At 57.3% G+C, this 13,437-nt stretch overlaps 1 protein-coding gene across 2 annotated transcripts; it reads left to right on the forward strand.

Moving 5' to 3' along the window:
* Nucleotides 1-2,081: 2,081 nt before the first annotated feature.
* MPG (N-methylpurine DNA glycosylase) lies at nt 2,082-13,078 on the forward strand. 2 transcript variants are annotated; one of them, XM_049902872.1, is made up of 5 exons: nt 2,082-3,280; nt 3,441-3,692; nt 7,168-7,410; nt 10,060-10,264; nt 12,708-13,078. In XM_049902872.1, the coding sequence occupies exons 2-5, from the start codon at nt 3,669-3,671 to the stop codon at nt 13,076-13,078; spliced, it is 843 nt and encodes a 280-aa protein (XP_049758829.1). In that variant the 5' UTR covers nt 2,082-3,280; nt 3,441-3,668. The 2 variants fall into 2 exon arrangements, with proteins under 2 accessions (XP_049758829.1, XP_049758830.1); XM_049902873.1 differs by having other exon boundaries at nt 2,997-3,280; nt 3,537-3,692.
* The last annotated feature ends 359 nt before the right edge of the window (nt 13,079-13,437 follow it).

The following is a 13,437-nucleotide window of genomic DNA, read 5'->3' on the forward strand; positions in this document are numbered from 1 at the left end:
GACACTCTGAAGGCCATGGTGGCCCAGGTACACGCCCAATGCCCGACCTGGGGAGACAGGTGCACAGGACAGTGTGAACATGATGCCAGTCAGAAGTGCAAGCTGTCCATGCAGATGTTCAGGGTGGACCCACCCCAGGGCTTGGGCCAGCAGTCCAGTGGATGCCAGGAGTGAAAGAGCTAGCTTGTTGTGGGTCACGGGTACAGGACGGCCCTTCCTTTTGCTGAAAACATAAGTTCACACTCAGGTGATGGTGATGTGTGTCCACTGGCCATAGGACCTTGTGGGCACAAGTTTTCTTGTGGGCACAAAGGACAGGGTGATGCTGGTCAGTGTGGGCCCTGTGAACTCGGATGGAATCCACTTGATTCTTAGAGTGAGAGAGAAAATCTTCGAGGGGTGGAGGGGTGACAACCAGCAGGTGGGAGCCTGCTCCTGTGGCCTCAGATGCATCCCTTTCGCTCCAGGCTCTCGCCCAGAGGCAGGACAGTCCTCATGCCCAGCATTCTCAACCCTGCCAGGGATGACCTCCTGTATGGCCTGGGTGCCCAGACAGGTGACAAATGTGGTGGGTGGACCAGCAGGGGGTACCAGCTCCCTGGGACCAGCTCACTTCCAAACCTGCACAGCTGGATTCCTGTGGTGGCAGGGTCCCCCTACAGGGACACCCCTCCAAGGTGGCACCAGAGCACTGGCCTTAGCGTGTGCTCAATGGGGCCTCCCCAGGAGCTACCTTCAGTGGAGGGCTGCCTTGCCCAACCTTGCCCCCTCACGGGGCAGGGCCATCTGCATCCAGAGACAGGGATAAAAGCTGCCTCAGCATTGATCCAGGGGATTCCAAGGGCCCTCCCACTCCCTTGCCTTCTCAGGGGCTGCCCCACTGCATGCAGTCTCTGACTTAGTACCTCATGCCTGCCCTACAGGTACCCACGCTCTGGTGGAGGAACCCTGACTTGGACACACACATCCACCCTTTTATTTCCCCTTTATGAGGCCCTGAAGACATGGCACTGCCAGACAGGCATCTGGACCACCCTAGAGCTCTCAGACCCTAACTCCAGGCCACCCTGGAATCCTCGGCTCAGCTCCCAGGCCACACTGCATCACCCCACGCAGTTGCCTCTGCCAGGGGACAAAGCTGCAGGGTTGACCAGGACAAACCCTGGCTATTTGGGGAGGAGGCGGAGGTGGGCCAGGCCAGTCTGAGGCCTGAAGTCACTGGCTATTTCTGAGGCAGCTGCCCCCTTGGCTGACTCAGGGCATGGCAGGGGGAATCCTCTAGGCATCTGAGCCCAAGGCCCAGCAGCTTGGCAGCACAGCCCCAGGAGGCAGGACAAGCCCAGTGGCTGGCCCCTCTGCCCAAGGAGCCCCTAATCCCCCAGGGCCCATCAGATACAGTGTGCCACAAAGGCCCAGACATTCAGGGTGCCAGGAGCCACTCTGCCAAGAAGCTCAGGCTGACTCCAATGCTGACCACAGGCCCCATTCCCACATCCAGATTCTCAAGGCCTGAGGTGTCCTCACCTCCATCTTCCACTGACATCCTTGCCTCCTCCTCTAAGCCTCTCCCCGCCTGGACCCAGGGGACAGAGGAGGGCCAGCCCTTGGCCTGTACCACCTCCCCTCACCCCTGCCTGCCCGCCCTCCAGACCACAGTGGGAATGCTCAGCCCACCACTTCCAGTCTGTGGCAAAGGCCCCAGAGCACAAACCAGGAAGTGGGGGCGGGGGGGGGCAGATGTTGTGAAATCCCCCACAGCTTAGGCGCAGGAACTTCTGGAGAAGTGTTTCCGCCTCAGGACCTGCCAGGCTGCCCTTGGCCCAGCCTCTCCTCCTGCCTCCTGCTATGTCTGGGTCCTCCAGGAAGAGAATCTGGATGGCTACAAGGAACATGCACCACTTGTGAAATCAGAAAAAAATTAGCACAAAAGAACAGTACCCTTCCCCTGCCCTCACCAGGGAGATAGTCCAGGCCTGCTAAACACCTGGCCTCAGTTTCCCTCCCATAGACAGGGTGGGGCTGGACCCACAGGAAGGGGGGTGGGATTGTTGGGGTAGAATGGGTGTGGGAGGAAGGAGGTGGGGAGGGGTCACGTTCAGAAGCCGATGGTTTATGACCCATTGTTCACCACCTCCACCCCGCTCCCCCACCCCATGGGAAGCAGCACACAGTGCCACAAACAGCAGGCACTGCCCCTCCCTCCCCAAGAAGTCCTGGTTGGGGCTTCCTGGGTGGGACAGCTTGATTGGGCTGGGGTAAGCTAACTGGGACTCGGGCCTGGGCTGGAGCCATTGGAGACCAGGGTCCTGCTCTGCTGGCCATGACCTGGGACAAGGCACCAGGCCCATCTGACATGGGCCTGTCCTTCCCTATACGTCCCACCCAACACCAGCTGTTTCAGGCCCCTAGGGCTGCCCTGCTAAGCAGGTAGCCCCCACCCCCACCCAGGGTCAGAGAAATCAAAGACAGCTAGGGACAAGTCCCTCAGAGGACTGGGAAGTGGGGTGCCAGGGTGGGACTGTGCCTGTCCTAGCAGAGAGGCAGGGGTGAGGAATGGCTCTGCTGGTGTCAACTGAGCCACAGTTGCTGGTTGTGTGTGCCACTCCCTCCTGGGGCTTCCCCACAAACCAGCCCTATGTGTGAAACTCCACCATGGTGGTTTCCTTCCTCTGGGCCTGGCATTTCCTTTCCTAGCTACCCACTCATGTGGGAATCACTTGATTTGGGAGTTTGCTGCCTAGACCCAGGGCAGAAGAGGGAGAGGTCAGAGTGGCGGGGAGGGGGTGTCAGAGGTGGAGGGCGAGACCTTCCCCAGGCTGCACCTTCTCCGGGCCTCAGACCTGGGGTCAGCACAGCCAGCCAGATAAGCAGGGTGGTGGCGATCCCACAGGTCACCCCCAGGAAGTGGACCTGGTTCCCCCAGCATCCTTAGCTGCAGGAGTGGTCGGGGCTCCCCTGGGAGACAGAACCCTGCTGCTCCCTCTTTCTTTTCTCAGGCTAGCCTGTGAGCACCGGCCCGCGTGGGGGCTTCTGGCCAGGCCTTCCATCCACTTCCTGGACAGGGTATCACCAGCCCACTCCGCCCCCCAAGCTGCCGTCTGTACCCAAACGCCTCCACTCACTCTAGCCCTCCTGGAGCTACTCACAGACCCCAGTGAACCCTCAGAACACTCTACAACCTATCCGCCAAAACCATGACATCCCCAAAGGGGTCCGTCGAAGACGGAGTCAAGGTTCATGTCGGACCCGTCCTCTTGGCGGTCTGAACCACTGGCTGCAGGTAGGGTGGGCTCTGCAGCAGTCGGGAAATCGGGTTACAGGTGGGGGCGGATCACTGGGCGTGGAAGGCAAGGGTCTCGCCCCGCCCACCGCTCCCTCTCTCCTCCCACGCCACAATGGGAGGGGCCAGGCCTGGAGGCTCAGTCAGACCCCGCCCACAGGACTCCGCAAGGCTCCGCCCACAGACACCGTCCCTCCCTGAGGCGGAGTCTGCGCCCTGCGTCCGCCCCGACCCGGCCTCCTTCCCCGCTGCGCAGGCGCCGACTCCACCCCCGGCCCCGGCGGCGCTTCCTGACCTGGTGTCGCTGCTGGTGTTCCACCTGCGTGTGTTCCGGATTCGGTTAGAGGCGGGATCCGCGTCAGGGATTCCCGCCCGCCCTAGCCGCCTGATGCCTGCGCGAAGCGGGGCCCAGGTGAGTGCTCCCTGGCGCCTCGCTGGGAGGCGCTGGTAGGGTTTAACCCCAGGAAGCTCTGCTGCCCCACGTCTGGCCACACACACTCGGCGGTTCTGGGGACGGACGCCCCCTGGGCGGACCCGTAGCGTCCAGGCTGTCGGGAATGGACGCTGCCGCGACTGTCTCTGCAGTCCGGTCCACTCCTGCCCTGGGTTTCGCTCCGAGGCCTCCCCACAGGAGGGATCACTTTGGTTCTTCCTAACGTCCAGCCAGGGGTGCACCTGGTCCTGTTTATCCTCAGAACCGTGTTGTGCTGCCGATGTGGTTCTTCCCTGTTCTTGCAGTTGAGGAAACAGGCACAGATGCCTGGTGGCATTTCCTGGGGCCCCTCTCTCCCCATAAGCCTACATTTCTCACCAGGGCTAGGACTGGGAGGCGCGCCCGCGAGGAGCCTAGGTGCACAGTTCAACTGCGAGTGGAGGGTGGCCTTTCCACAACCCCTGCCCCAAACTTCCATAACCTGAAGGCAAATTCGAATGCTAGGTCTGGGATGGGGAAGCCGCGGCCTGGCGGAACCTCCGTCCCCGAGGGGAGACCCGAGCACCGGGCGTCGGGCCTCGTGGGGCAGGTGGGTGCTCAGCCCTCCCTCCAGCCTGAGCCGTTTCACAAGTGGAGCAGGGGCCAGAGCTTCCAGGGAGTCAGAGCCCATGGCCTTGGTAGAGCGGCTGGGCTGCAGAGACAGACACGTCAGCATCCATTCCCAGCAACCTAGACCTGTCTTGGTCCAACGTGGAATCTCAGCACCTCAACACTTAATGTTAGAAACAATGGGTCTGTCATGTGCAGAGCGAGATGCAGGTTCCAGCTTAAGTTCTAGTTCTGTTTTTATGGTTCTAGTTCTTATGTTTAGGTCACTGATCCATTTTCTTTGTAATGTGCCCTGGTGGCAGAGTGGCTAAGTGCTTGGCAGCTAACTGAAAGGTTAGCAGTTGGAACCCACCAGCTGCTCCTTGGGAGAAAGGTGTGGCAGTCTGCTTCCATAAAGATCACAGCCTTGGAAACCCTATGGGGCAGTTCTACTCCGTCCTGTAGGGTCGCTATGAGTAGGCATTGACTCAAGAGCAATGGGTTTGGGTTTTTTTTGATCCATTTTTGATTTTGCTATACGGTGTGTGGTGTGTCCAACTTCATTCTTTTGCATGCAGAGATAGTTGTTAAAGCACCATTTATTGAAGAGACTGTTCTTTTCCCACTGAATGGACTTGGCATCCTTTTTGAAAATCAGTTGACCATAGATGTATTGGTTTATTTCTAGACTGTCAACTCTTTCTCATTGATATGTAAGTCTATCCTTATACTAGTGCCAGATTGTTTTGATTATAATCCATTTTGAGTTAATTTTTGTGAAAGATGTAAGGTTAGTGTCTAGATTCATTTTTGGCATGTGGATGTCCAGTTGTTTCAACTCCATTTGTTGAAAAGATTGCTTTCTCCATTGAGTTGCCTTTGCTCCTTTGACCAAGATAGGTGGACTATATTGTGTGAGTCCATTTCTGGGCTCTCTATTCTGTTCTAGTGATCTGTTTGTTTCAGTGGCAATGGGTTTGGTTTTTTTGGTTTTTTTAATACCACAGCGAGGAGCTCTGGTGGCTCAGTGGTTAAAAGGATTGACTGCTAACGGAATGATTAGTGGTTTGAAACCACCAGCGGCTCCGCGGGAGAAAGATGTGGCAGTCCGCTTCCGTAGAGGTTTACAGCCTTGGAAACCCTATGGAGTCACTACAAGTCAGAATCAACTCGATGTCGGCGGGTAGTGGGTAAATACCACACTATCACTAAAGAGCCAGTCCTCAAACTCTGTCCTTATTCAGTGTTGTGTTGGCTGTCCTGGGTGTTTTGTCTTTCCTTATGAACTTTAACATCTGTTTGACAATATCCACAAAATACCTTGCTGGAATTTTGATTGAGATGCATTGAATTTATAGATCAAATTGGGAATAATTGACCTAATAATATTAAGTCTTCCTGTCCATGAACACAGAGGGCAGCGGCAGAATTCTTACCTTCCATGCAGGAGACTTGGTTTTGATTCCTGGCCAGTGCAGCCACCACTTGTCTATCAGTGGAGACTTGCAGAGCTGAAATTCATACATCATGTATCAGGCAAAAGGAACTGAGGTTCTTTTCATTGTAATCTCCTAAAAGCTCTGTTGATGTTGATGTTGATGTGCTGGCAAGATATGGAAGGAGGGGAAGTGTTCTATAACCCTATGATTAGGTCTAAGTTTTTTAGAGAGCCTGTGCCACTGGCTGTGATCATCACAAGTGTTCTCGGCTTTTTTTTTCTTCACTCCTTAAGTGAAAGGAAGGCTGGAGGGGGCTGGAGTTGGGTATTTCCCTTCCTCCATGTCAGTTAGGCTCTGATAAAAACCCTGTTGGTTTGGCTCTGGTCAGATAGTTTCCCTTGAGGGCAGGCCGTTGTTAAGACAGAGTTATTTCAAAATGGTTATTTCTCCCCCACCCCTGCTGCAAGTACTGGAAGTATGGGGAATTTTTCTCTGAGCTTCACAGTGAGAACCTGGTGGAGCTCCTGGAGGCTCCTCACAGAAGCATGGGGACCATAAGTCTGGGCGTCCAGGAGTTTTTACCTCTCCAGGTCATCCACATTCAGTCTCCAACACTTAGTCAATTGCCCTTTAAGTGTTCCTGCCCTGTGCTGAATCCGGAGCTGGTGGTTCCTAGTCCTGGTAAGCAGTGATTATCTGTATCTGCCTGTCTGTCCAGTTTTCTGGGGGATGGTTTGCCCTGTGACCTCAATTCTCTGACGGATCTAAGAAGAGTTGTTGATTTTCAGTTTTTTTGTTTTTTTTTTATTGTTTTTAGCTTTTCTCTTCTTGTGGACATGGGAGTGAAGACTTCTAAGCTCTCTACATGCTTGACCAGAAACTAGCAGTCTGTATTTTTAAATTCTGGATCAGGGTGGAGAGCAAATAGCAAGGTTCAGGAAACAAGCTCAGGAAGTTTGCTCAAGGGCTGAGTGATGAGTAGAAAGTGGAGGGGGTCCAGCCCTGATGCCTGAGGCTCAGGGTGACCACCCTCGGAGAAGTCCAGAGCCTTAGGGTGCCATCACCCCCTCCCAGGTCCTGCAGACGGTGGCCTTGCACTCTGTCTTCCGCCGTGTGCAAGGTGCTCAGCCTTCCCTCCAGCCTAGGCTGTTTCACATGTGGAGTAGAGGGGCCACCCTGCTGCTGCCTGCCTGTCCCCATGATCACTGCCCAAGGGCCTCCTGGTGTCCAGCACTGGGCTGTGTACATCAGGTGCAGCATTCTGTTTGCACTTCAGTCCTATGAGGTGGTCACCCCACTTTGCAGATGAGGAAACTGAGGCAGAGCCATCGAATCCAGTCTTCAAGCATCTTGAGCCTGATTCGCAAGCGTACACCGACCTGTCTCCACTCGTTCAGACAATTTGCTTCTGTTTTTTCCCATTACAGCTTTCCCGCAGGGTGGGACAAAAGAAGCAGCGCCTGTCAGATGCAGAGACGAGCCAGATCCTGCCTGACGCTGCCAGGACGCCTTACCCCAAGGAGCCCTGTTCGGGGCCTCATGCCTGCTTGGGGCCACCCGCTACCACAGGCCCCCAGCGTAGCATCTATTTCTTGAACCATCCGGCCCGACTGGGATCTGAGTTTTTCGACCAGCCGGGGTCTCATCTGGCGCGGGCATTTCTGGGACAGGTAACGTACACACAGCTTCTTGGGCAGACGCAGCCTCTGTGGAAGCAGTCATCACCACGCAGGTGTCTCACCTGGCTTTCACCACTGGACTTAGGTTTGAGGCCAAAGGCTGGATGCCCCAACTGGGCCCACAGTTGTCCCTGCTCAATGCCACATCTGTTGCTTGTCCACCTGGGTCTCCTTCAGGGCAGGTTTCTTGACAGAACCAAAGGCAGTATTAACCTCTAGCATCTGTGAGGGGCTGCCTCTCTCTACTCTGAACCCTCACAGCCCCCAGTGTAAGTGCCACCTGAGGCTCAGTAGTTTTGGTTTTTACACACGTGAGAACTGTGGCTGACACTGGGCTCAAGCATTGAATTTGCCTTGAGACAGGGCAGGAGCCACCCCACAGCTCAAACACTGGTCCTGGATCTTGGCTTGCCCATCAGACGTGCCCTCCCTAGGCCTGGAGTGGGAGGTCCACCTAGGACCCATCCCAGCTGCAGCCTCCAGGGTCTGTCCCGGCAGTATCTGGTATGGTTTACATCATGTGTGAACACACATGGTGGTGTGTGCCAGCAGCAGAACCTTTTCCGGATCAGTCTGGAGCACCAGTTGGGCGTTGTTCCTGATGCAAAAAAACCCAAGCCTGGCTCTCTGGTCCTCCTAGAGGTGCTCTGACATACTTTTAGGTTAAAATAGCTAAGGAGAGTTGGTTTTTGTGGCTAATAGAAAAACTAGTATGAAGAGTTGGGTGCTGAAAGGACCAGACCCTAAAATGTGGACTTGGCTGAGTGGAGGAGGAACCAGAGTTTGTCCCATGAGGTTTTAGGCTGCAAGGACCAAAGACTCTTCTGAAAGCACCTTAACTTATAGGGGGTTTATGACCTCACATAAAAAGATATGTGGAGGCAGGTGAGTCCTGGGATTGACCAAGAATTCAGGGAAGCTGTCAAGGACCAAGATCAGTCTCTGTGCAGCTGCCCTTGGTGCATGGCAGGGTCTCCCAGTAGGCCCCCGTCATCCAGAAAAGAGGGTGGTTCACCCCAAGGGCCCTTTTGAAACAGGGAGGGCAGCCTTTTCCAGACCTTCTCAGACCCTCAGTCAGCCAAGATCAGGTCATTACTCATGCTGGAAGCAGGTCACTTGCAAGAAAAATGAGTTGCTGTCGTGACCCATCTGGGGCTGAAGAGAGGGTCACCTCCCCCAGGACCCAGGGTTCTCGGGCTCCCCAACCAAGGAGGAAGTGTGTGCAGTGCTATCAGGGTGAACTTCAGAGCAGAAAACCAGGATGGGGCTGAAGGAGCCTCTCTGAAAGTAGGACCCACCAGCGTGGCTCAGAAAGGAATGGCAGGAGCACACAGTGACCGGCCGTTGTGCTCAGGGCAAGCACTGCCCATGGATACTGGGTTGATGCCACGTGAGGAACACTCACTCCAAGGCTCCTGAAGAGATGGTCTGGAAAAGCCCCAACGTGTTTGCTCCCATCTTTCCCACTTTGAATGCACAAGGAGACTCCTGGCTTCCAGTGGAAACATCAACCCCCACCTCTCTCCACTCTCCTCTCTTGGTAGAGGTGCTGCTGTCCCCAGGAAGGTCTCCTAGACTGCTTCCCCCACTGAGCCCTCCCAGGTCCCCTCCCAGTCCCATGACACAAGCACCATGGGGAATCCTGGGCTGCAGCATGGGCAGACCTAGCCTCTGGCTGATGACCTGGCCTCAAGACTGGGCGGGTGCTGGAGATGCCCCTGGGGACATAGGCTGGCCTCAAGAGTCCACTAGGAACCCCTGGAGGAGTTAGGCCTTGGGGCTCCTGGCAGTGGGCACAGCCTCCAGTCATCCCTGGGCTCTGGCCAGTCATGCTGCACAGCCAGGCAACAGTCACCATGTTAGGGTGAGAAAGGTTCACAGGCTCAGAGGCCTTGGTTCTGGGCACACTTGGCATCGGACAAGGCCTTCGCCCTTCTCTGTGGCCTGGGCTGCTTTCCAGTGTATTCTGCTGACCCAAGAGCCCCTGCCCTCCAGCGATAGCCCCCAGCTGGGCTCAAAGCTCGTCGGTCCCAAAGGACAGGCATCTCTCTGCCTGCCCCAGGTGTGGTCCCAGTGAGTGGACTGTAGCCAGCTTTCCCACTCCTGCCTGCACTGACCAGGGCACTGCAGGGGCAGCTTAGAAAGGCTCTTTGAAAAGACCTGGAAACCCAGGCAGCCTTCCAGAGCCAGGCTGGTGGAAGCCATGTGGGAGTCCTTTGTGGCTGCCCTGCAGCCTGTAGAGTGTGGGCCCCATGGGCTCTGGAGGATTCCAGGTGGCTCCTGTCAGGACACACTCAGGGCCATGTCCTCTGTGCCCACCCACCCAGCCCCGTGCTAAGCACTGGGGTCCCTCTTGGGGGTTCTGGGGGAGGAGGCAGGGGGACAGGTGCTGGTTTGCTTGAGGGGGCTGCAAACCTGTGGGCAGGACTGGTGGTCTGGGAGGAGACAGCTGGTGGCTGAGGCCTGGACAGTGGCCTTTTGGCTCCCAGAAGGGAGGAGGCAGCGGGGGCGCCTGGCTGAATCTGGCGCCTTGCGGCACTCCTGAGCCAGAGTGTGGGATCCAGGCCCAAGGGAGTGGCAGGGTGGTGTTTGGAGGCCAGCCCTTCCTGGCCCCAAGCAGAGACTGAGTGTGGCCTGCAGGTCCTCGTGCGGCGGCTCACAGACAACACGGAGCTGCGCAGCCGCATTGTGGAAACTGAGGCGTACCTGGGCCCAGAGGATGACGCTGCACACTCGAGGGGTGGCCGGCAGACAGCCCGGAACCGAGGCATGTTCATGAAGCCGGGCACCTTGTACGTGTACACCATCTACGGCATGTACTTCTGCCTGAATGTCTCCAGCCGGGGTGAGCAGAGGGAGTGGGGTGGGGCGGGGGAAGGTGTGCGGGGGCTGGGCCAGCAGGAGCCAGGGCCGGGCAGAGCCCCTCAGCTGGCATACCCCAGACATGGGTGAGCGTATGACCAGGCAGGTTTGGTTTCCAGGAGCACAGTCTGTGGCACTGACCAGGGAGAATGTGAGGGGCTGAGGGGACAGGACCAAATACAGAACAGACGGGTCTAGGCCCCTGGCATCACTATTGGCTTCACATGGACTCCGGAGGGGCTGGTCCTGGGGAAAAAAGGGTAATAGGGAGTTGAGGTGTGCTCAGCTCAGGCAGAGCCCTTGCCAGGCAGCCAGTTACAGGGTCTAGACTAGTGCTTCTCACAGGGGCCACTTTACCCCCAGAGGACCCTGGGTGATGTCTGGAGACATTTTTGGTTGTCAACAGTTGGGTGGGTGGCAGAGGCCAGGTATACTGCTCAGCACCTACAGTGCACAGTTCAGCCACAAACATCAACAGTGCTGAGGTGGGGAACCTGCTCAGCTCCCTCAGGGGCTGTCTGGGTGGTCTGTGCTCAGGGAGGAAGCAGCCGAATGGGCCCTCAACCCCTGGCACTGTCTAAACCCTCACCTCAAGATGTGCAATTACCTGGGGGGGCCATAAGGGGTAGGTCTCATGTTTGTTGGATGGGTTAGGAGCCGGGCCACTGGAGCAGGTAGTTGGTGGCCTGAGCCATGCCACAGCCAAGGGTGAGGGTGAGAACCTGAGATTGGACCCCAAGTTTACACACAGCAGGTGTTTATCAAGACTGGAAAGAGTGGGTGTCAGATGGTGGGGGCCCATCTGGCTGCACCCTGAAGAGCTCGGTTGTCACTGACAAGGCCCTTATGCAGGGCAGGACAGAATTCAGAGAATGGGGAGAGATGTAGAGACAGAACCCAGTAAAGAAACAGGGAGGATCCCAGGGGGGCTGGGTTTCCAGGGTAGGGAACGGGGGTGTGACAAGTCACTTCCTGGGCATATAACTAAGCTGCCCCGGGGATGTCCAGGCCTGGGAGGGCAGGACCCTACACACAGACCTGATGACGGTAAGGGCCAGCATCATGCAGGGGAGCAGAGAAAGGGGAGGCTGAGGACTGGCTGGGGTGTCCCCGCTGAGGTGGAGCAAAGGGGCTGGGTTTGAGGAGGGAGGAGGGTTGAGGGATGGTCAATGGTAGGGGAGCGAGGGATCGGAGCGTCACAGGAAGAGCAGGATGTCAACGTTGCTTTACTGGTTGCGATGTGGAAACTCATGCTCCGTGGGAAAGGGCCCAGAGTGGGAGCGTGTGCTGGGCAGACGGGCAGCCAAGCTGCTTGTCTCTGAAGTAGGAAAATGAGATGCATCTGCGGGACTCAAAAGATGGGGGTCCTGGGGATCTGCTCCTGCCCAGAGGCAGCCCTAGAGCTCTGCACACGGGTGGGCTGAGAGCAGCCCAGAAGCTGCAGACAAGGGCCATGTTTCAGGACTTCCCTAGCCCACTACCTTGTATTTTTTGAAACTGGTTAAGGGACACCTGTTCACAAGCTTGGGCCTAGGAGGCTGGGCTGGGCACATGGCTCCTGCGTCTACCCACAGCAGGCTCCCAGGTGCCGTCAGGATGGTTTTGAACCAAGGCTCCAGGGAGGCTCCCGTAGGCCAGTGGTCCTGAGTGCAGCCCTGGCCTCACGTAGGGGTCTGAATCTGGGAACCTTGGGCTGGGAAGGGGGCCCAAGAGCGGGGCTGAGCCTCTCAGACCTGCAGGTGGTTCTGGCCAGTGTGGTGTGGAAGGTACACAGGTGAGTCTGGGTAGGGGTCCCAGGGGAGGGGTCCACTGGTGGTTATCAGTTATTTGACCTTTGGCCTTGGGAATCTAGGGGCCTTCCCTGCCTCCCAAAACAATTTGGATAGACACATCCCTGGGCTGTGGAGTCACCACCTTAGGCCTCTGAGATGGGTGGGGGAGGGGATCCCAGGAGGGTCAAGGGTCACTATGTGGGCCTCCCACCCTCTGGAACCACAGGGCAGTGGCTGCTCCAGCCAGCTTCCCAAGTGCCCAGCATGGATTCAGGTGTGTACGGTGGGCAGGGATCTGTGGAGCCTGGCAGGGAGCCTGGGCCAGCCAGGGGTGGGAGTAGGCTCTGGGACTTCTTTGGTAGCTGCTGATCCCAGACCAGGGGAAGGCCCAGGAGGAAGGAGGCCCAATGCCAGACACCGCCCCCACCAGGTGTGTTTTCACAGGTTCTCCACAGTGGGGTCCAGGGCGGGCCAGTCAGTGGGTGTAGGCTTGGAGTAAGAGGAGTTGGGCCAAGGGGTCTAAAGATGAGGAACCCTCCCTCCTCCCACATGGGAGGCAGCTGCATCCTCCTGCAGCAACAGACATGCACGGGGGTCTGGGGGGAGCAGGAGCCCTGGGAGGCTTCCTGTCCAGCCTGTCCATCTATCCTGCAGGGGATGGGGCATGTGTCCTGCTGCGAGCGCTAGAGCCCCTGGAGGGCCTGGAGACCATGCGGCGGCTCCGTAGCACCCTCAGCAAGGGTGCCTCTGGCCGGGCCTTCAAGGATCACGAGCTCTGCAGTGGCCCCTCCAAGCTGTGCCAGGCCCTGGCCATTGACAAGAGCTTTGACCAGCGGGACCTGGCCACAGATGGGGCCGTGTGGATGGAGCGCGGCCCCCCAGGACCTGAGCCAGTTGTGGTGGCTGCAACCCGGGTGGGTATCGGCTGCAAGGGGGAGTGGGCTCAGAAGCTCCTACGCTTCTACGTGCAGGGCAACCCCTTTGTCAGTATGGTGGACAGGGCAGCCGAGCAGATGCGGGCCTGAGCCAAGGGTCTGCTCCAACAGGCTTTTAATTCTTTAGGAACCAAATAAATCCTTTTGTTTCTAGAACACTGGTGTCTGAGTCCTGGCTGGAGTCCCTCAGTGTCAGCACAGTCTGCAGCCAGCCCTGCTCACTGACAGAAAGGGCAGGGGTCCTGTGCATGGGGGGCCTGGCTTGGATGCTCCTGTCAGCCCTGCTGTGGAGGACCCCCCCACCCCTGCCTGTCCTGCAGGGACCTGCAGAGATGACAGCTCAGGCCCTAGCATCCAAGTGTGGAGGTTCTCAGCAGGACAGGCAGAGGCAGGGCCACAAAGGGCAGCCGTGGAGGGAGGAGTGACAGGTAAGGTGTTCCTGCCTTGTT

The sequence above is a fragment of the Elephas maximus genome, chromosome 12, assembly GCF_024166365.1.
Source record: "Elephas maximus indicus isolate mEleMax1 chromosome 12, mEleMax1 primary haplotype, whole genome shotgun sequence".
NCBI lineage: Eukaryota > Metazoa > Chordata > Mammalia > Proboscidea > Elephantidae > Elephas > Elephas maximus.